The sequence below is a fragment of the Mobula hypostoma genome, chromosome 12 (genome assembly GCF_963921235.1).
Source record: "Mobula hypostoma chromosome 12, sMobHyp1.1, whole genome shotgun sequence".
Classification (NCBI taxonomy): Eukaryota; Metazoa; Chordata; class Chondrichthyes; order Myliobatiformes; family Myliobatidae; genus Mobula; species Mobula hypostoma.
In genome coordinates this window covers 16,058,298-16,080,947 of record NC_086108.1, presented here as the reverse complement: position 1 = coordinate 16,080,947, position 22,650 = coordinate 16,058,298, and the positions used below count along the sequence as shown (strand labels likewise).

Genomic DNA, 22,650 nt, shown 5'->3' with positions numbered 1-22,650 from the left:
CAGTGAGAAAACACTTATTCAATTAATGCAGAACAAAGAAGCTATCTGGTAGACAATACAGCAGCAGCTTCACCATCCTGGGTGAAGAAATTGCTCCTAAACTCACCCTGTATCCTGAGATTGTGATTCCTGATTCTAAAAGGGATATAACCTCCGTTCAAAATGCCTTAGTGATTTCCTTTCAGTCTTCTAAACTCTAATAGACAGTCTAATCTCTCCTATTGAACAGTCCCAGCATTCCCAGAATCAATCTGATGAACCTTTCCTGCCCTCTCATGACTTTTTTAAGTCAATGGACGAAAAATGCACACAATATTCAAGGCATAGTCTTACCGAGGCCCTAGGTATTTGTAGGAAAGTATCCTTGAAATCGAAACCTTTTGCAATAAAGGTCAGCAAACTTCGTGTTCATCTGTATGTTTGTTTTGTGGCTGGTGTACAAGAGCACCCACTTTATATCATCATTCCCCATTGCTGTTTTTCTCTCTAAATGCAAAAAATATATGAGTCTGTTCCTATAATCTCACTAAACACATTATTGTTTAGAGTGTCTTGTAACATTCTTCCTGAATTCCAGACATCCCAAAATGCTTCACAATGTGCTTCTAGAAATGTCACACTTGCAATACAGTAAATGCGTCACCAAATTGTGTACAAGATCCCACAGACCCCAATAACATAAATGTCAGCATTATTCGATGGCATTGGTTGAATGATAAATACTTGGGCCAGCGTCCTGGGAAAACTCCCATATTCCTTTTAGAAATCATGCTATGATGGTATGGTGGCACAGCAGGCAGTGCTATGGTCTCACAACCCTAGGGACCCGGGAATAGTCGTGACATTGGTTGCTAATTGTCTAGAGGTTGCTTACGCTCCCTTGACTGCATGTGCATGTTCTTACATTAGATGCTCTGGTCTCCTCCCATATCCCAGGACAAGAAAATGAATTGGCCATTGGTGTAAGCAAAGAAAAATCAAAGGAGAGTTAATGGAAATGCATCGGAGAGATTAAGAAATGGACAGAGATGGAAATTGGCTAATGGGATTGTTTTCCCAGAGCTAGCATGAAAGTGATGAGCCAAATGGCCTACATCCGTGACATATTGCAGATAGAGCTTTAATGGTATGGAGGGGCTACTGCACAGGACCAAAAGAAGCTGCAGAGAGTTGTAAATCTAGTCAGCTCCATCTTGGGTATTAGCCTACAAAGTATCCAGGACATCTTTGGGGAGCGGTGTCTAAGAAAGGCAATGTCCATTATTAAGGTCCTCCAGCACCCAGGACATGCCCTTTTCTCACTGTTACCATCAGGTAGGAGCTACAGAAGCCTGAAGGCACACACTCAGTGATTCAGGAAAAGCTTCTTCTCCTCTGCCATCTGATTCCTAAATGGACATTGAATCTTTGGACACTACCTCACTTTTTTTTTGATATACAGTATTTCTGTTTTTGCTCATTTTTTAATCTATTCGATATATATAATTGATTTACTTGCTTATTTATTATTATTATTATTATTTTTCTCTGCTATATTATGTATTGCTTTGAACTGCTGCCGCTAAGTTAACAAATTTCAGGTCATCTGCCGGTGATAATAAACCTGATTCTGATTCTGAATATAATGACTCATCTGAAGAAACACTTCAGTCTCAGTGAGGTGACAGGAATGGGACCTGAAACTCATGATTAACGGGAACCCCTTGTAGTAGAAAGCAGCAGAAGTCTAATTCTCTGACACACTCATTCTCACTTCTCCCCCTGGACAGGTGAATATTTCGGAGTATGAGAAAGACCGGATCCTTATGGCAACACGGCACGGAGTACTGGAACCGTACTTGTTTCACAGTGCACGCATGGCTGTGATCTTCCCTCTCTTACACTTCTGGAAAAGGTCAGTCTCCAGGTTGCACAGGGCATCATTCTGCCTAGTCAGACTGATGCCTTCTAAGTCTCAGGATAATTGGCACCTGACCTGAATAGCCAGCAGTGTAGTAGTGGGGTCTGTGGGCCCAGAAGTAAATAGCATGCTGCTGCCCTGAATTTGATGGAGTTCAGTGTTGGGCTGGTGGTTTGTTGCTGGCCAACATCTGTTTAATGCAATGGTTCACAACCCTTTTTGTGCCATGGACCATGGACCAATAGTCTTAAGTAAGGGGTATGTGGTCCCCAGGTTGTGAATCCCTGGTTTAATGTCTTCTGCTGCAGGTCACTGCTCTGTGTTGTACATTTCGAGTCAACACCAGTATGCAGAAGAATGCGACAACACTGGAGTGGAATGGGTGCAGAAGATACTTATGAGAATGGCAGCACTAGAGAATTATCATTAAGAGGAAAGGCTGTCTAGACAGAGTGACTGATAAGAGATTAGGTTGAAGTGTATAAAACTGAGAGAGGCCAAGATATGATAAATAATATGATTTTTTCCTATAGCAGAGGGTTCAAGTGCCAAAGGTTTAATTTATAGGGCTGAGGAGAGATGAGAATGTATAATTTCACTCACGAGTGGTGGAATAGTGCTGGAATTCTGCCTGGAAGAGTAGTGGAAGTGGAGGCTTTCCCCAGGTGTAAATAGTACCCAAATAAGTAATTGCAGGGCTGTGACCTTCAACACTAGAGACTAAGAGCTAGAAGGTGGGATTAATTTTGTCCACCTTTGGTTGATATGAGCTCTGTGGGATGAATGGCCTTCTATGTTGTAAATATCACAAATACTGCAGTACTTTTTTTTAGATTATGAGAACACTCAGTCCTCTTTTATTGTCATTTAGAAATGCATACATGCATTAAGAAATGATACAATGTTTCTCCGGAGTGGTATCACAGAGAACAGGACAGACCAAAGACTAACACTGACAGAACCACATAATTATAACATACAGTTACAGCAGTGCAAAGCAATACCATAATTTGATAAAGAACAGACCATGGGCACAGTAAAAAAAAAAAAATCTCAAAGTCCCAAGTCGATCGACTCCCAAGTCCCCGATAGCAGGCGGCAAAAGGGAGGAACTCCCTGCCATAAACCTCCAGGCACCGTCAACTTGCCGATACCTTGGAAGCAGCCGACCACAGCCGACACCGAGTCCATCCATCCGAAAACATCGAGCTTCTGACCAGCCTCCCGAGCGCCTTCGACCTCTCCCCGGCCGCTGAAACACACAAAGCCGAGGATTTTGGGGCCTTCAGCTCCGGAGATTCCGGTTACCACACAGTAGCAGTGGCAGTGAAATGGGCATTTCAGAAGTTTTCCAGATGTTTCGCTGTGCTCTCATGTCTGTCTCCATCAAATCAGAATTGTGCACGGTCCCCTACTTGACAGATAATAGATATTCATCACCAAAGTGGCCACGCGCGCTGCTGTCACCCCGCCATCTTCTTCCCCCTCCCAGGTAGTGGGGTGGAGTTAAGTCTCTACCAAAGGGACTCTTTCCTTCCACTAATCTGCAGGTCACCGTTCGACAATGTGTAGCATTCCCTTAGCCCCCCCAATCAGGGTCAGGCGAGCCATGAGAGCGGGTGGTGGATGGTTATATGAGCAGCTGGTGTATATCACAAGTCTTAGTATATCGCAATTATTGATGTCAGGAAGACAATCTCTGAAGAGTATTGATAATGGCTGGGGTCACAATAATTCATATATGTTGACTATGTAGTGTCATCCAGATCTCAAAAAGGGAGGAATGGACAAAGCTGGGAGCTCTGCTTCCGTTGTTCAGACATCTGCCATTTCCGTTCATTTCCTATACGATCCCCAGTCCACCTGTCACTGTACGAGGTGTCACACCAGAATCTTGGTAGTGCTGATGTCAGGTTTCCATACGGCTGACGACGCACACCAAGGTTGCAGTCTACAGGGCCTGCGTCCTCAGCGCACTGCTTTACGGCAGCGAGATCTGGAGCCTCTACTCCAGACAAGAGCAGCGTCTCAACGCCTTCCACCTTCGCAGTCTGAGACACATCCTGGACATCAAGTGAATTGACCGAGTCACCAACAATGAGGTCCTGGCCCACACGCAGATAACCAGCCTCTTCACCCTACTCCAACAACACTGTCTCCGCTGGCTGGATCTGTCCACAGACAGTCTATACATGGCAAGAGAGCACAAGGGTGGCCCCATCTTCATTTCAAAGATGTCTGCAAGAGAGACATGAAGTCACTGAACATGAATATCGAGAGGTGGGAGGACATCGCAAGTGATCACTCTCGCTGGAGGCTGGAACTACATAGAGGTCTAAAAAGAGAAGAGAAGCTGAGGCTTGTTGCTGAAGAAAACTGCACTCGTCGGAAAAACAGCACCAAGACAACACTGGAGGACAGCGCCTTCAAGTGCAGTCGCTGCAGCCGAGACTGTCACTCCCATGTGGGCCTCTACAGCCACAACAGACGCTGCTCCACCAGCACAGACTGAAGCAAGACGTTCCAGGCCAGATCCATGGTCTCACGAGACTAAAGGATGCCACCATGACCATTACTTCTCCTTGGGCAGTCTCTTGGGGGTGAGGGTGCCTTGCTTCCACTCTAGATTTATGGGTTCCGAGGCTGATGAGGCTGTGGGTCCCCACAGATTGCCACAGAAGCTGATGAAGCAGGTGTGTGGTCAGGGAGAAGCTGATGAAGCTACTGGGGTCAAGGAGAAGCTGATGAAGCAGGTGTGTGGTCGGGGAGAAGCTGATGAAGCAGGTGTGAGGTCAGGGAGAACCTGATGAAGCGGGTGTGGTCGGGGAGAAGCTGATGAAGCGGGTGTGAGGTCAGGGAGAAGCTGATGAAGCAGGTGTGGGGTCACGGAGAAGCTGATGAAGCAGGTGTGGGGTCAGGGAGAAGCTGATGAAGCAGGTGTGAGGTCAGGGAGAAGCTGATGAAGCAGGTGTGAGGTCAGGGAGAAGCTGATGAAGCAGGTGTGGTCAGGGAGAAGCTGATGAAGCAGGTGTGAGGTCAGGGAGAAGCTGATGAAGCAGGTGTGGGGTCAGGGAGAAGCTGATGAAGCAGGTGTGAGGTCAGGGAGAAGCTGATGAAGCAGGTGTGAGGTCAGGGAGAAGCTGATGAAGCAGGTGTGGGGTCAGGGAGAAGCTGATGAAGCAGGTGTGAGGTCAGGGAGAAGCTGATGAAGCAGGTGTGGGGTCAGGGAGAAGCTGATGAAGCAGGTATGGGGACAGGGAGAAGCTGATGAAGCAGGTGTGAGGTCAGGGAGAAGCTGATGAAGCAGGTATGGGGACAGGGAGAAGCTGATGAAGCAGGTGTGAGGTCAGGGAGAAGCTGATGAAGCAGGTATGGGGACAGGGAGAAGCTGATGAAGCAGGTGTGGGGTCAGGGAGAAGCTGATGAAGCAGGTGTGGGGTCAGGGAGAAGCTGATGAAGCAGGTGTGGAGTCACGGAGAAGCGAAGCTGATGAAGCAGGTGTGGGGTCAGGGAGAAGCTGATGAAGCAGGTGTGGGGTCAGGGAGAAGCTGATGAAGCAGGTGTGAGGTCAGGGAGAAGCTGATGAAGCAGGTGTGGGGTCAGGGAGAAGCTGATGAAGCAGGTGTGGGGTCAGGGAGAAGCTGATGAAGCAGGTGTGGGGTCAGGGAGAAGCTGATGAAGCAGGTGTGGAGTCACGGAGAAGCTGATGAAGCAGGTGTGAGGTCGGAGAAGCTGATGAAGCAGGTGTGTGGTCAGGGAGAAGCTGTTGAAGCAGGTGTGGGGTCAGGGAGAAGCTGATGAAGCTGGTGGGGTCAGGGAGAAGCTGATGAAGCAGGTGTGGGGTCAGGGAGAAGCTGATGAAGCTGGTGGGGTCAGGGAAAAGCTGATGAAGCAGGTGTGGGGTCAGGGAGAAGCTGATGAAGCGGGTGTGGGGTCAGGGAGAAGCTGATGAAGCAGGTGTGGTCAGGGAGAAGCTGATGAAGCAGGTGTGGGGTCAGGGAGAAGCTGATGAAGCAGGTGTGGGGTCAGGGAGAAGCTGATGAAGCAGGTGTGGGGTCAGGGAGAAGCTGATGAAGCAGGTGTGGTCAGGGAGAAGCTGATGAAGCAGGTGTGGTCAGGGAGAAGCTGATGAAGCAGGTGTGGGGTCAGGGAGAAGCTGATGAAGCAGGTGTGGTCAGGGAGAAGCTGATGAAGCAGGTGTGGTCAGGGAGAAGCTGATGAAGCAGGTGTGGGGTCAGGGAGAAGCTGATGAAGCGGGTGTGGGGTCAGGGAGAAGCTGATGAAGCAGGTATGGGGACAGGGAGAAGCTGATGAAGCAGGTGTGTGGTCAGGGAGAAGCTGTTGAAGCAGGTGTGGGGTCAGGGAGAAGCTGATGAAGCAGGTGTGGGGTCAGGGAGAAGCTGATGAAGCAAGTGTGGGGTCAGGGAGAAGCTGATGAAGCTGGTGGGGTCAGGGAGAAGCTGATGAAGCAGGTGTGGGGTCAGGGAGAAGCTGATGAAGCTGGTGGGGTCAGGGAAAAGCTGATGAAGCAGGTGTGTGGTCAGGGAGAAGCTGATGAAGCAGGTGTGAGGTCAGGGAGAAGCTGATGAAGCAGGTGTGGGGTCAGGGAGAAGCTGATGAAGCAGGTATGGGGACAGGGAGAAGCTGATGAAGCAGGTGTGAGGTCAGGGAGAAGCTGATGAAGCAGGTATGGGGACAGGGAGAAGCTGATGAAGCAGGTGTGAGGTCAGGGAGAAGCTGATGAAGCAGGTATGGGGACAGGGAGAAGCTGATGAAGCAGGTGTGGGGTCAGGGAGAAGCTGATGAAGCAGGTGTGGGGTCAGGGAGAAGCTGATGAAGCAGGTGTGGAGTCACGGAGAAGCTGATGAAGCAGGTGTGAGGTCGGAGAAGCTGATGAAGCAGGTGTGTGGTCAGGGAGAAGCTGTTGAAGCAGGTGTGGGGTCAGGGAGAAGCTGATGAAGCTGGTGGGGTCAGGGAGAAGCTGATGAAGCAGGTGTGGGGTCAGGGAGAAGCTGATGAAGCTGGTGGGGTCAGGGAAAAGCTGATGAAGCAGGTGTGGGGTCAGGGAGAAGCTGATGAAGCGGGTGTGGGGTCAGGGAGAAGCTGATGAAGCAGGTGTGGTCAGGGAGAAGCTGATGAAGCAGGTGTGGGGTCAGGGAGAAGCTGATGAAGCAGGTGTGGGGTCAGGGAGAAGCTGATGAAGCAGGTGTGGGGTCAGGGAGAAGCTGATGAAGCAGGTGTGGTCAGGGAGAAGCTGATGAAGCAGGTGTGGTCAGGGAGAAGCTGATGAAGCAGGTGTGGGGTCAGGGAGAAGCTGATGAAGCAGGTGTGGTCAGGGAGAAGCTGATGAAGCAGGTGTGGTCAGGGAGAAGCTGATGAAGCAGGTGTGGGGTCAGGGAGAAGCTGATGAAGCGGGTGTGGGGTCAGGGAGAAGCTGATGAAGCAGGTATGGGGACAGGGAGAAGCTGATGAAGCAGGTGTGTGGTCAGGGAGAAGCTGTTGAAGCAGGTGTGGGGTCAGGGAGAAGCTGATGAAGCAGGTGTGGGGTCAGGGAGAAGCTGATGAAGCAAGTGTGGGGTCAGGGAGAAGCTGATGAAGCTGGTGGGGTCAGGGAGAAGCTGATGAAGCAGGTGTGGGGTCAGGGAGAAGCTGATGAAGCTGGTGGGGTCAGGGAAAAGCTGATGAAGCAGGTGTGTGGTCAGGGAGAAGCTGATGAAGCAGGTGTGTGGTCAGGGAGAAGCTGATGAAGCAGGTGTGGTCAGGGAGAAGCTGATGAAGCAGATGTGTGGTCAGGGAGAAGCTGATGAAGCAGGTGTGGGGTCAGGGAGAAGCTGATGAAGCAGGTGTGGTCAGGGAGAAGCTGATGAAGCAGGTGTGTGGTCAGGGAGAAGCTGATGAAGCAGGTGTGGGGTCAGGGAGAAGCTGATGAAGCAGGTATGGGGACAGGGAGAAGCTGATGAAGCAGGTGTGGGGTCAGGGAGAAGCTGATGAAGCAGGTGTGGGGTCAGGGAGAAGCTGATGAAGCAGGTGTGAGGTCAGGGAGAAGCTGATGAAGCAGGTGTGGGGTCAGGAAGAAGCTGATGAAGCAGGTGTGGGATCAGGGAGAAGCTGATGAAGCAGGTGTGGGATCAGGGAGAAGCTGATGAAGCAGGTGTGGTCAGGGAGAAGCTGATGAAGCGGGTGTGGGGTCAGGGAGAAGCTGATGAAGCAGGTGTGGTCAGGGAGAAGCTGATGAAGCAGGTGTGGTGTCAGGGAGAAGCTGATGAAGCAGATGTGGGGTCAGGGAGAAGCTGATGAAGCAGGTGTGAGGTCAGGAGGAAGCTGATGAAGCAGGTGTGAGGTCAGGGAGAAGCTGATGAAGCGGGTGTGGTCAGGGAGAAGCTGATGAAGCAGGTGTGGTCAGGGAGAAGCTGATGAAGCAGGTGTGGTCAGGGAGAAGCTGATGAAGCGGGTGTGGTCAGGGAGAAGCTGATGAAGCAGGTGTGTGGTCAGGGAGAAGCTGATGAAGCAGGTGTGGGGTGACGGAGAAGCTGATGAAGCAGGTATGGGGACAGGGAGAAGCTGATGAAGCAGGTGTGGGGTCAGGGAGAAGCTGATGAAGCAGGTGTGGGGTCAGGGAGAAGCTGATGAAGCAGGTGTGAGGTCAGGGAGAAGCTGATGAAGCAGGTGTGGTCAGGGAGAAGCTGATGAAGCAGGTATGGGGACAGGGAGAAGCTGATGAGGCAGGTGTGGGGTCAGGGAGAAGCTGATGAAGCAGGTGTGGGGTGAGGGAGAAGCTGATGAAGCTGGTGTGGTCAGGGAGAAGCTGATGAAGCAGGTGTGAGGTCAGGGAGAAGCTGATGAAGCAGGTGTGGTCAGGGAGAAGCTGATGAAGCGGGTGTGGTCAGGGAGAAGCTGATGAAGCAGGTGTGGGGTCAGGGAGAAGCTGATGAAGCAGGTGTGGGGTCAGGGAGAAGCTGATGAAGCAGATGGTTGTGTAGTTGGGAATCATGTGTACTGCTTCCACCATTTGTATGAGACTTCCATGTGGTTTGTCAGAATCTTCCAGATAACTCAGTAGTACTTTAACTTAAGTTATATCTCTTTTGAGAAAAGAATGATTTTTTACTGATGGTTTTAATGAGTGTGGAGAATAAAGCTGGGGAAGGGTAGGGTTGAACGAACACATTTCTGACGAGTGGCTAAGCAAAGCTGTCTGTAATCCATCGGTGTAAGGCACTGGGATGGTACACATGGTGACATTCCTTTACAACCCAATCAGCACTTTTTGAAGGTTAGTCACCCTGACACTCCCCCAGTGCAGCCCCTTCTAGTGTGTGACACTCCCTCAGTTCTGAGCCTCCCACAGTGCTGTCCCTTCCCAAAGTGCAGTACCTCTCCTCTCACAGTGTGACATTCTCTAAGTACCATCCCTGCCACAGTGTGACAAGTTTTGTACTCCCTCAGTTTTGCGACTAGTAATGCAGCACTCTGTCAGCACTGGCCCTCCATGTAACAAAATGTGTTGAATCTTACACTGAATGATCAGCTTGTATTACGTGCTGGTCTCGAGTGGGACTGTACTGTGCCCTGACTCAGAATAAGGTTGCTGATGATCAGTGTTTTGTTTAGTGGGAGATCACATAATAATGAAAATCGAAGTTGAAACTTTTAAATAAAAGAACTGTTGAAGCTGGAAATCTGAATCAAAAATTGGAAGTTGTGGAAGTGCTCATCAGACAACATGTGTGGTGATAGTTACTGGTTCAGGTCAATGACCTGAAGATGCTTGAAGTAACCTGCAGTGTTACCAATACTTTTGGTTTTTATTATAAAAGAGAATGGGTGGTCCTTTTAAAAAGTATCAGATTCCAATCACAATGAGATCTTTCTCTTTCCATGTCTTTCACACAGATTCTGTTTCCTGAATGCCCTAACAATATTGGGCCAACCCATAGGTCATTGGAGAAGGGAGTATGTTCCACCAGATTATCTGAAGCCCTCTCTTGAATTTAATTTTTATGAAATTATCCCTGCACTCCCAGGAGGTAAGTAATGGGTGAAGTGCTACTGGAGAAAGGATCAAAGTATTTCTCCAAGTTAAGCTTTAGTTACTCTACAAAGGGATTTCCTTCCAAAATAATTGTCTATTGTCACAGGGAGGGAGTCAAGATAACTTTCAAGATTAATGCATGCAGTTCTGCTGAGAGAATGATTAATGGAACGGGATAGTCATTCCTTTACTCTGTCATTATAAATGGTATAGTTAGTCTAAGAATATTGATGGAAGAGTGGGGAAGGGGGCTTGTTTTGACCCTAACAAGTGCTGTACTTGCTCTGTTAATGTCTAATACGAAAGTTTCATTTTGTAGAAGCTTTATATCCATGTTGAAGGTATTGGTTGGAACTCAGAAAGTGTAGAATGTTTTACTTCGTACTTCTGACAGGGAATGCTTGATCGGGAAAGGAGGAAGCTTAGTGCCATGGTGACCCAGCCTTTATCAGCTTTGAGGTTTGCTGAGAATGGGCATTTCTAACATGGCTGTGGGAGTGTTTTTTGAGACAGTTTATGGAAAGCTTTACTCTGGAAATTATTTGTGCTGTACTTGTCCTGGACATTTTGGTTAGAGAGTAATGAGCCCCAAACAATCCTTCCAGGTGAGGCAACACTTCACCTGTGAATCTGCTGGGATTGTTTATTGTGTCTGATGCTCCCGAGGTGGCCTTCTCTACATTGGTGAGACCCATCGTAAATTGGGGGATGGCTTTGTTGAGCACCTCTGCTCCATCCGCCAAAAGTGGAACTTCCTGGTGGCCAAACATCTTAATTCTGGTTCTCATTCTAATTCTGACATGTCGGTCCACGGTCTCCTCTTGTGCCAAGATGAGGCCACCATCAAGGTAGAGGAACAACACCTTATATTTCATCTGTGCGGCCTCAAACCTGATGGCATGAATATCAATTTCTCTTTCCGCTTAAAAAAAAAATCCCTTCCCATTCCCTCTTCTATTCCACACTCTGGGCTCATACCTCTTCTCACCTGTCTATCAGCTCCCCCGGGTCCCCTCCTCCTTCCCTTTCACCTCTGATCTGCTTGCCTCTCCTATCAGATTCCTTTCTCTCCAGCCCCTTGCCTTTCCCATCTGTCTGGCTTCACCTCTTACCTTCTAGTGATCTGCCTTCGTCTTCCCCCACCTTTTCACTTTGGCATTTCCCCCCTTCCTTTCCAGTCCTGAAGAAGGGGCTCAGCCTGAAAAGTCAACTGTTTATTCATTTCGACTGATGCTGCCTAACCTGCTGAGATCTTCCAGTCTCTTGTGAGTGTTGCTTTGGTTAGAGAGTGCAGGTGGTGCTTAGCAGCGCATTTCACCTGAATTTGATGTAATTTGCTGAGACAATGTTGTGGGAGTTTGACTCTGTCAAAGATTTAAAGTGCATTTATTATCAAATATTATTATGGTCACTGATCGGTACAAACTTTTCCTAGGAATATTTGAAAGGGACAATGTGGAATGAGCTTTCTTCTGCATTTAACAACTATTACAGTGCCTTGGAAGATTCTGATGAGACAAGGCAAAGCAAGTATTTATTGTGCTACACAGCCCTTCTGTATCAGCCTGATAATTGATGGGCCCCAGAGCAGGAGCTTTGCTATGCACCTTTTGTGCTTTAATTCACCTGGACTTTTTGATTAGATAGAGGAGAGAAGCCTTAAACCTTCATGTAAGAATGCTATAGCCATTTCATGATACAGTGCTCTTTACAGTGTTGAAAGGCAAAAATCCATGTTGCGGTTTTTGGTGCAAAGAACTTTTTGCAGTCCTCAATGCTGTGCTATCGGTATGATACCCTGTGCACTGATACTGTCTGATCTGCTGATGGTTCTAAGTGTCTGATTTTATATCACAGTTCCAGCATCAACTGAATTTTGTTTTGGAAAGCTTATGCAATGACTCTCATTGGAATGATTCCTGGGACAGCAGAGAGGGATTTTATAATTTGTCTGCCATACTTATTATTACCAGAGAGAAGGTGCTTGGGAAGCTGAAAGTAGATCAGTCACCTGGACCCTGCATACTGAAAGAGGTAGCTGATGAGATTGTGGAGGCATTTGTAGTGATCTTTCAATGGCTAAGAATCTGGAGGACTGGAAAATTGCAAATGTCACTCCACTCTTTAAGAAGGGGAAGAAACAGAAGAAAGGAAATTATAGGCCATTTAGCCTGACCTCAGTGGTTAGGAAGATATCGGAATCCATTATTAAGGATGAGGTTTGGGGTACTTGGAAACGCGTGATAAAATAAGCCAAAGTCATCATGGTTTCCTTGGGGGAAAATCTTGCTTGACAATTCCATTGGATATCTTTGAGGGAATAACAGGCAGGATAGACAAATGACAGTCAGTGGATGCTATTTACTTGGATTTTCAGAAGGCCTTTGACAAGGTGCTACACGCGAGGCTGCTAAGCAGGGAAAGAGCCCATAATATTACAGGAAACATACTAGCACGGTAGCAGGAGGCGAGGAGTGGGAGTAAAGGGTTTTTTCTGGTTGGCTGCCAGAGTCAGTGCTGCAACCACTTTTCAATTATTTGGATGACAAATTGACGTCTTTGTGGCCTAATTTGCAGATGATACGAAGATAAGTGTGAGGGCATGTAGTGTTGATGAAGCAGCGAGTCTGCAGAAACATAGAAACATAGAAAATAGGTGCAGGAGTAGGCCATTCGGCCCTTCGAGCCTGCACCGCCATTTATGATGATCATGGCTGATCATCCAACTCAGAACCCTGCACCTGCCTTCTCTCCATACCCCCTGATCCCTTTAGCCACAAGGGCCATATCTCACTCCCTCTTAAATATAGCCAATGAACTGGCCTCAACTGTTTCCTGTGGCAGAGAATTCCACAGATTCACCACTCTCTGTGTGAAGAAGTTTTTCCTCATCTCGGTCCTAAAAGGCTTCGCCTTTATCCTCAAACTGTGGCCCCTTGTTCTGGACTTCCCCAACATCGGGAACAATGCCCCTGCATCTAGCCTGTCCAATCCCTTTAGGATTTTATACGTTTCAATCAGATCCCCCCTCAATCTTCTAAATTCCAACGAGTACAAGCCTAGTTCATCCAGTCTTTCTTCATATGAAAGTCCTGCCATCCCAGGAATCAATCTGGTGAACCTTCTTTATACTCCCTCTATGGCAAGGATGTCTTTCCTCAGATTAGGGGACCAAAACTGCACACAATACTCCAGGTGTGGTCTCACCAAGGCCTTGTACAACTGCAGTAGTACCTCCCTACTCCTGTACTTGAATCCTCTTGCTATAAATGCCAGCATACCATTCGCCTTTTTCACCGCCTGCTGTACCTGCATGCCCACTTTCAATGACTGGTGTATAATGACACCCAGGTCTCGTTGCATCTCCCCTTTTCCTAATTGGCCACCATTCAGATAATAATCTGTTTTCCTGTTCTTGCCACCAAAGTGGATAACCTCACATTTATCCACATTAAATTGCATCTGCCGTGAATGGGCAAAGAAGTGGCAGGTGGAATGTAGTGTAGGGAAGTGTACGGCCATACACATTGGTAAAAGTAATAAAGGCGTAGACTATTTTCTAAATGGGGCAAATTCAGAAATTCAAGGTACAAAGGGACTTGGGAGTCCTTGTGCAGGATTTCCTAAAGGTCAACTTGCAGACTGAGCTGGCAGTAAGTCAGGCAAATGTAATGTCAGCATTCATTTCAAGAAGACTAGATTACATAAAAGCAAGGGTGTAATGTTGAGGCTTTAGAAGGCATTGGTCAGACTGCATATAGAGTATTGTGAGTAGATTTGGGCCTCCTTTTGAAGAAAGGATGTTCTGGCATTGGTAAGGGTCTAGAGGAGGTTCACAAGAATGATCTCTGGAATGAAAGGGTTAACAGATTTACTGAGAGTCCTTCTGGCCGTTCGAGCTGTGCTGTCCAGCAATTGCTTGATTTAATCCTGGGCTAATCACGGGACAATTTACAATGGCCAACTAATCTACCAACTGGACTGCGTGAGGAAACCAAAGCACCAGGAGGAAAGGTATGGACATGGGAAGAACGTACAAACTGCTTACAAGCAGTGGTGGGAATTGAACCCAGGTCACCCGTACTGTAAAGCATTGTGTTAACCACTATGCTACCATACTCTATGGGGAGAGTTAACCTGTACTCACTGGAGTTTAGAAGAATGAGGGGGGTATCTCATTTAAACCAATTGAATATTGAAAGGCCTAGATGGAGTGGATATAGAGAGAATATTTTCTATAGTGGGTGAGTCTCGGAACAGAGGGCACAGCCTCAGGATAGAGGAACGTCAATTTAGAACAAAGGTGAGGGGGAATTTCTTTAGCTAGAGAGTGGTGAATCTGTGGAGTTCATTGCCATGGACTGCTATGGAGGCTGAGTCTTTAACGCAGAAGTTCATAGGTTCTTGATTAGTAAGGGTGTCAAAGGTTACAGGGTGGAGGCAGGAGAATGGTGTTGAGAGGGATAAAAAGCAGCCATGTTGGAATGACAGAGCAGACTCAATGAACCAAATGGCCTAATTCTGCTCCTGTGTTTTATACTGCATCTATGTTCAAGATGCTGTGGGGCAGTGTAAAGTGAGCAGACTGATGCTGTGCTGGTCGGGGAATGTTGATAGGGAGGAATGTGAGGGGAGCTGTTCTGTGCATCTTGTTAGATGCCTCAGTAATTAATAACTACAGGTCAATAGAAAACTTACCATGTTTAAGTAAAATCATTGAAAAAATTGTTTATCAGCAACTTAACAGCTTTTTGGCACTAGGTAACTGTTTTCCTGTCTGGATTTTGACAACACTATACTGAGACTGCTATGGTCAAGGTTTTAAATCACATGATGGTAAAATTTAAATTTTGGTTTTACTGGATCTTAGAGTTGACACTGTTGACCATGGTATATTACTGGACAGACTGGAAAACTGGGTGACACTTTCCAGTACAGTCCTAATGTGATTTAAATCGTATTATAGGACAGGGACTATTTTGTATCCATTGGTAGCTGCATATCTGACCGAACAAGAATAACATGAGTGCCTCAAGAGTTTATTCTTGGGCCTCTTCTGTTTAACATGTACATGCTCTCTCTAGCTCAAATTAAAATATCTCACCTTAATTATACAGATGACACTCAGATTTATATAACAGTATCATCAGGAGATTATGGTCCCATACAATCACTAAGAAACTGTATTAAACAAACCACTGTTTGGACGAGCCAAAATTTCCTCCAGTTAAACAAAGAGAAAACTGAAATAATTGTTGTTGGTGCCAGAAAAGAATGATTAAAAGTCAGTGCTCACTTAGAATCCCTGTCATTACAAACCACAAACCAAGCTAGAAAGCTTGGTGTTGTGATGGATGCCAACTTAAATTCTAACTGCCACATTAAGACAATTACAAAGTCAGCCTACTGCTATTTTATAAACATAGCAAGTTAAAGGGCATATGTCTCAGTAAGATCTAGAAAAACCCATCCATGCATTTATTTTTAGTAGACTTGACTACTGTAATCGTATTTTCACTGGTGTCTGTAAAAAATCCCTCAGACAGCTGCAGCTCATTCAGAACGCTGTTGCTAGAGTCCTCACTAAGACCAAGAAAGGAGGGAGAGAGAAACCGGGGAATTATAGACCGGTTAGCCTAACGTCGGTGGTGGGGAAAATGCTAGAGTCAGTTATCAAAGATGTGAAAACAGCACATTTGGAAAGCGGTGAAATCATCGGACAAAGTCAGCATGGATTTGTGAAAGGAAAATCATATCTGACGAATCACATATAATTTTTTGAGGATGTAACTAGTAGAGTGGATAGAGGAGAACCAGTGGATGTGGTATATCTGGATTTTCAAAAGGCTTTTGACAAGTTCCCACACAGGAGATTAGTGTGCAAACTTAAAGCACACGGTATTGGGGGTAAGGCATTGATGTGGATAGAGAATTGGTTGGCAGACAAGAAGCAAAGAGTGGGAATAAACAAGACCTCTTCAGAATGGCAGGCAGTGACTAGTGGGGTACCGCAAGGCTCAGTGCTGGGACCCCAGTTGTTTACAATATATATTAATGACTTAGATGAGGGAATTAAATGCAGCATCTCCAAGTTTGCGGATGACACGAAGCTGGGCGACAGTGTTAGCTGTGAGGAGAATGCTAAGAGGATGCAGGGTGACTTGGATAAGTTAGGTGAGTGGGCAAATTCATGGCAGATGCAATTTAATGTGAATAAATGTGAGGTTATCCACTTTGGTGGCAAGAACAGGAAAATAGATTATTATCTGAATGGTGGACGATTAAGAAAAGGGGAGGTGCAACGAGACCTGGGTGTCATTATACACCAGTCATTGAAAGTGGGTATGCAGATACAGCAGGCGGTGAAAAAGGCAAATGGTATGCTGGCATTCATAGCAAGAGGATTCGAGTACAGGAGCAGGGAGGTACTACTGCAGTTGTACAAGGCCTTGGTGAGACCACACCTGGAGTATTGTGTGCAGTTTTGGTCCCCTAATCTGAGGAAAGACAGTCTTGCCATAGAGGGAGTACAAAGAAGGTTCACCAGATTGATTCCTGGGATGGCAGGACTTTCGTATGATGAAAGACAGGATCGACTAGGCTTATACTCGCTGGAATTTAGAAGATTGAGGGGGGATCTTATTGAAACGTATAAAATCCTAAAGGAATTGGACAGGCTATATGCAGGAAGACTGCTCCCGATGTTGGGGAAGTCCAGAGCGAGGGGTCACAGTTTGAGGATAAAGGGGAAGCCTTTTAGGATCGAGATGAGAAAAAACTTCTTCACACAGAGAGTGGTGAATCTGTGGAATTCTCTGCCACAGGAAACAGTTGAGGCCAGTTCACTGGCTATATTTAAGAGGGAGTTAGATATGGCCCTTGTGGCTAAAGGGATCAGGGAGTATGGAGGGAAGGCTGGTTACAGGGTTCTGAGTTGGATGATCAGCCATGATCATACTGAATGGCGGTGCAGGCTCGAAGTGCCAAATGGCCTACTCCTGCACCTATTTTCTATGTTTCTATGAAAGTGGAACACATGTTGCGGAAAATAAATCTCAGGAGCAGCAGACAGAATAGATCAGGCCGACTCAGAGAATTATTTCAGACTAAACGGTTATATTACATGATATCATTTAGAGCCCAGACTCCTAAAGCGGAGCACTGCAGCTCTGCTCAGCAATGGATTACACTCTTATTTATACCCCAGGTGTATGTGACAAGAAGCACTTGAATCTGAAAAAGGAAGGAACTTGAACTACAACTCGATAGAATAGCGAAGTTGCGCTATATGTCCTCGAGCAGTTATACATTTTCTTAAGTGTTAGTTCTCAGGACAGTATATCAGGCTTTCCCAAGCGCAGACATGTGATGATTCTTAGAACAAGGAAACACAGACATAGTTATTTTCTCATCCCGTCTACAAAGCACATTTACACAGTGTACAGACTTTGAATTCACATACTAGAAGAAGGTCATTAACCCCTTAACGTTTGTCACAATGTCTTACTATGTTTCCTCCACAGTTCCCTCCTTGTTAATCCTCTAGATTAACATTTCTTACTGTGGTATTTCCTGCTTCTCCTCATAAGGGGGCTCATATCCATAGGGGAAGGGTTTTGCTTTCTTGGGGTACACCTCTTCACCCCACCAGTGCTCCTTGCTTCTTTTACCATCTGGGATATCACTGGGACACCCTCGCGGCCGGACAAAGTCCTCTTTATCAACTGATAATAGCACAACCTCAGTGCTCCATACACAACACCCTAAAACAGGGGTCCCCAACCTCTTTTGCACCGCGGCCCGGTTTAATATTGACAATATTCTTGCGGACCGGCCGACCGGGGGAGGGGGTGATCAAGTATGGTTAAACTCACCTCAATATGTCTTTTACAAGTTAGGGTTGCCAACTTTCTCACTCCCAAATAAGGGACAAAAGTAGCAGTCAAATCCTGGGGACACTTTACCCCAAAAAGACTACCATGACCTATCATTTCCCAATGTGATGTGCGCATGCGCGTAGATGCCAATTTTTTTTCCCCACAATTCGGTTTTGCCTTCATCTTCCCAGCTATACTGTATATACATTATTTCTACTTTATATAGGCTGTGTATTTATCATATCATTCCTGCTTTTACTAAATATTTGTGTTATTTATTTTCGGTTTTATGTGTTATTTGGTATGATTTGTTGGGTTTTTTTTTGGGTCTGGGAATGCTAAAAAATTTTTCCCATATAAATTAATGGTAATTGCTTCTTCGCTTCACGCCATTTCGGCACAAAAGGTTTCATAGGAACGCTCTACCTTGGCGGGGGAATATGGGACAAACCAACTTAGCCCAATATTTGGGATGTCCCGGCAAATACGGGACAGTTGACAACCCTATATTCAAGTTCAACAGTGTGTGACAGGGAATGAGGAAAGGTGCAGCTGACTCGTATCGTTTCCTCGCAGCCCGGTAGCACATGCTTTGTGTGTGGTTGGGGACCGCTGCCCTAAAACACATATAATTACCACTGTAATTATTCCATGCGTTATGCAGCTTCACCAGCCAGAAAACCATCCCCATATTCCTTCCCACCAAGATCCTCCACTGTTAAAGTTTTCGAGCTGTTCTCCCACCTTCTTAATCTCCTTAACCTTCTCCATAACGTGCTGGCCTAAGTCAGTTATGTTTTCTGTGGCACCGGGAATATAAGTACAACATTCCTCTTCATCGTAACTATCCTCTTTTTTGCCATCTCCCGTGATGTGTGATTGCGCATAGCATAATGCTACTGTCTCCCCTGACTTTGACTTTGGAGGGGTGCAGACCCAGCGAATGCATAGTTGTATGACACAATGAACTACCTCTGCTAAGCAGATCAGGGCAATGAGGCTGTGAAAGAGGGGCTGTAGCCAGGAAAATATTCCTTCAATCCCACCCCAATATGATTATTACCACTACTTCCTTCATGTTAGTCCTCTATTGAGTATATATTTTGTTAATAATCAGTCACTATGTATATAACATGAGGTGCAGGTTAAAATAGATTTATGTTCCAGTCTCTCAATAACTTGTTTACATGTTTACTAGTTGTTTACAATATATATTAATGACTTAGACGAGGGAATTAAATACAGCATCTCCAAGTTTGCGGATGACATGAAGCTGGGCGGCAGGGTTAGCTGTGAGGAGGATGCTAAGAGGACGCAGGATGACTTGGATAGGTTGGGTGAGTGGGCAAATTCATGGCAGATGCAATTTAATGTGGATAAATGTGAGGTTATCCACTTTGGTGGCAAGAACAGGAAAACAGATTATTATCTGAATGGTGGCCGATTAGGAAAAGGGGAGGTGCAACGAGACCTGGGTGTCATTATACACCAGTCATTGAAAGTGGGCATGCAGGTACAGCAGGCGGTGAAAAAGGTGAATGGTATGCTGGCATTCATAGCAAGAGGATTCGAGTACAGGAGCAAGGAGGTACTACTGCAGTTGTACAAGGCGTTGGTGAGACCACGCCTAGAGTATTGTGTGCAGTTTTGGTCCCCTAATCTGAGGAAAGACATTCTTGCCATAGAGGGAGTACAAAGAAGGTTCACCAGATTGATTCCTGGGATGGCAGGACTTTCATATGATGAACGACTGGATCGGCTAGGGTTATACTCTCTGGAATTTAGAAGATTGAGGGGGGATCTTATTGAAACATATAAAATTTTAAAGGGATTGGACAGGCTAGATGCAGGAAGATTGTTCCTGATGTTGGGGAAGTCCAGAATGAGGGGTCACAGTTTGAGGATAAAGGGGAAGCCTTTTACGACCGAGATGAGGAGAGTGGTGAATCTGTGGACTCTGCCACAGGAAACAGTTGAGGCCAGTTCATTGGCTATATTTAAGAGGGAGTTAGATATGGCCCTTGTGGCTAAAGGGATCAGGGGGTATGGAGAGAAGGCAGGTACAGGGTTCTGAGTTGGATGATAAACCATGATCATACTGAATGGCGGTCAGTCTCAAAGGGCCGAATGGCCTACTCCTGCGCCTATTTTCTATGTTTCTAATAACAGTTTGTTCTTGGTTCTGAGCTCCATTCCTCTCTCTCTCGGGGAAGATGTCACTTGTTCAGTGTTTTATGTCTTCCTCGTTGTGGTGCAACTTGCACCTACTGGTGTGTATCCAATCAGTTTTCTCCTTCACCTTAACGGCTGTATGGGTTCTCAGCAGCCTGGGAGAGAAAGAATCTTTATTCATTGATCTCACATATGTTCTATCTCCTGGCTTAAATGGATGCATGTTAGCTTCAGTTAAAGGTACCTGGGCTTTCCGGACCCTCTCATACAATTTTCCCGCCTCCTGACACAACGCTTGTGCGTATTTCAGTGTCTTCTCATCATTCCACATTAGCACTACCTTTTCTGGGGTCATGGGAGGCTTAGTTACCGTTGTTATAGGCCGCCCCTTCAACATTTCATGAGGGGTAAGTCCTGTATTTCTATTCTTCTGATTCCGCAGAGTGTACATTACTAAGGGCAGTGCATCTGGCCGTCTGAGACTGTCTTGCTGACAAACTTTTGCCAAAGCCGCTTTTATTTCCCCCTTTGTGCTTTCCACCATACTTGAGGACTGAGGCTGTTAGGGGATATGCAATTTCCACTGGAACCCTAAGGCTTCCTTCAGTCCCTGCACTAATTTATTTGTAAAATAGGTTCCCCTGTCGCTATTTATCCCTCGGGGAATTCCAAACCTAGGTATGGCTCTTGTGGCTACGGGGATCAGGGGGTATGGAGGGAAGGCTGGGGCGGGGTTCTGAGTTGGATGATCAGCCATGATCATAATAAATGGCGGTGCAGGCTCGAAGGGCCGAATGGCCTACTCCTGCACCTATTTTCTATGTTTCTATGTTTCTATAATTTATTTCGTCAATATGTTCACCACAGTTCTTACATCATCCCTCCTATTTGGGTAGGCCTCCACCCATCTGAAAAACATGTCTACTATTACCAATATATACCTAAACCTCCTTTCAGCAGGCATATGTACAAAATCAATTTGCAGGTTTTCAGAAGGCATTTCCGGTTGGGGCAGGTGATCAAATTTAGTGGGCACCTTTCCTCTATTGTTGATGGCATGCACATTGATCAAACTTCTGGTAATTGCCCTCCCCACCTTCATCATTCCTATCCCGTTTCCTTCTCTCACCTCATCGCCTTGACTGCCCATCTCTGCCCTCTGATGCTCCTCCCCCTTCCCTTTCTTCCATGGTCTTCTACCCTCTCCTATCAGATACCCCCATCTCCAGCCCTTTATCTCTTTCACCCATTAGCTTCCCAGCTCTTTACTTCACCTCTCCCCCTCTCCGGGTTTCACCTATCATCTCCCACCTTGTACTTTTCCATCCCCTCGCTCCACCTTTTTGCTGTAACCTCATCTATTTCTCCAGTCCTGGTGAAGAAACTCGGCCTGAAACATTGCCTGTTTATTCTTTTCCATCGATGCTGCCTGGCCTGCTGAGTTCCTCCAGCATTTTGTGAGAGTTGCTTGGATTTCCAGCATCTGCAGATCTTCTCGTCACATAATAAAGAATTTGAGGACTGACCATTAGCAAGGCATTTTATAGAAACGAAATGAGAAAGGGACATGAGCACAATGATGACTTACTATTGTCATGTGTACCAAGGTACCGTGAAAATCTTTGTGTTGCATGCCATCCACACAGATCACATCACATGGGAAATGACAAGAGAGAAATTCGCTTGAAGCTGGAAAACTTAGTGTTCATCCCAGAAGTGTGCATGGTGCCAAGACAGAAGGGCCTCACTATGGTAGTGGAGACGGCCAAAATAGGAGTGGCATTAATAACTAAAGGGCATGCAACAGTAACTGAGAGTAACCCCTGCAGATTGAGAACACATGCACTGAAAAGTGATCACCACCTATCACCTGCTCTCTGCTGCTGACGAGTCAGTGTCCTCTGAAGCTCATAGTTATCTTCGTGGATCTCCAATATGAAATGTAAACATACCAGATCTCATTCTTACCAATCCACCTGTAGCAGATGCATCTATTCATGATAGCATTGGTGATGATGACCATGTCTTCAGAATCAGAATCAGAATCCTTTATTATTGCCAAGTATGTGGACACATACAGGGAATTTGATGCCGGTTTCCCTGAGCTTTCGCTGTACAGAATAAAAAAAAACAAACAAAACAATGGTGCAAATAATCGTGAACTATATACAATGAGGTATACCTGTGTATGTACAGGTGGATTTGGTTTATAATAGACTAAAATTCAAGTGTTCGTAAGACTGATGGCATACGGAAAGAAACTGTTCTTGTACCTATTTTGTCCTGACATACAGTGATCTAAAGCGCCTACCAGAAGGAAGGAGTTGGAACAGGTAATGTCTAGGCTGTGATGGGTCTACAATGATGCTGCTTGCTCGCTTCCTGACTCTAGATGCATATAGGTCCTGGATCGAGGGCAGCTTCACACCAATAATCCTTTCCGTAGCCCTGACGGTTCTTTGGAGTCTATTCTTGTCTTGTTTGGTAGCTGATCCAAACCAGACAGTGATGGACGAACAGAGAACAGACTTAGGGAACGCAGTGGGAACAGTAGCAGAAATGTACAAAGCTACAGTCTGAAACCTCACTAATGCCCCTGCTGAACCTCACCAACTTTTATTGATGCATTGTAGAAAGAATCCTTCGTGCTTGGTATGGTAACTGCTCTG

General features: G+C 46.2%; 1 protein-coding gene across 4 annotated transcripts in view; it reads left to right on the top strand.

The window, feature by feature from the left end:
* LOC134354630 (regulator of G-protein signaling protein-like) overlaps nt 1-22,650 on the top strand; it is a 182,983-nt gene that overhangs the window by 137,563 nt on the left and 22,770 nt on the right. For all 4 annotated transcript variants that reach the window (XM_063063659.1, XM_063063660.1, XM_063063662.1 and 1 more), the window contains 2 exons: nt 1,770-1,894; nt 9,794-9,927. In XM_063063659.1, the coding sequence (XP_062919729.1) occupies nt 1,770-1,894; nt 9,794-9,927 (259 nt within the window). The remainder of the gene's footprint in view (nt 1-1,769; nt 1,895-9,793; nt 9,928-22,650) is intronic.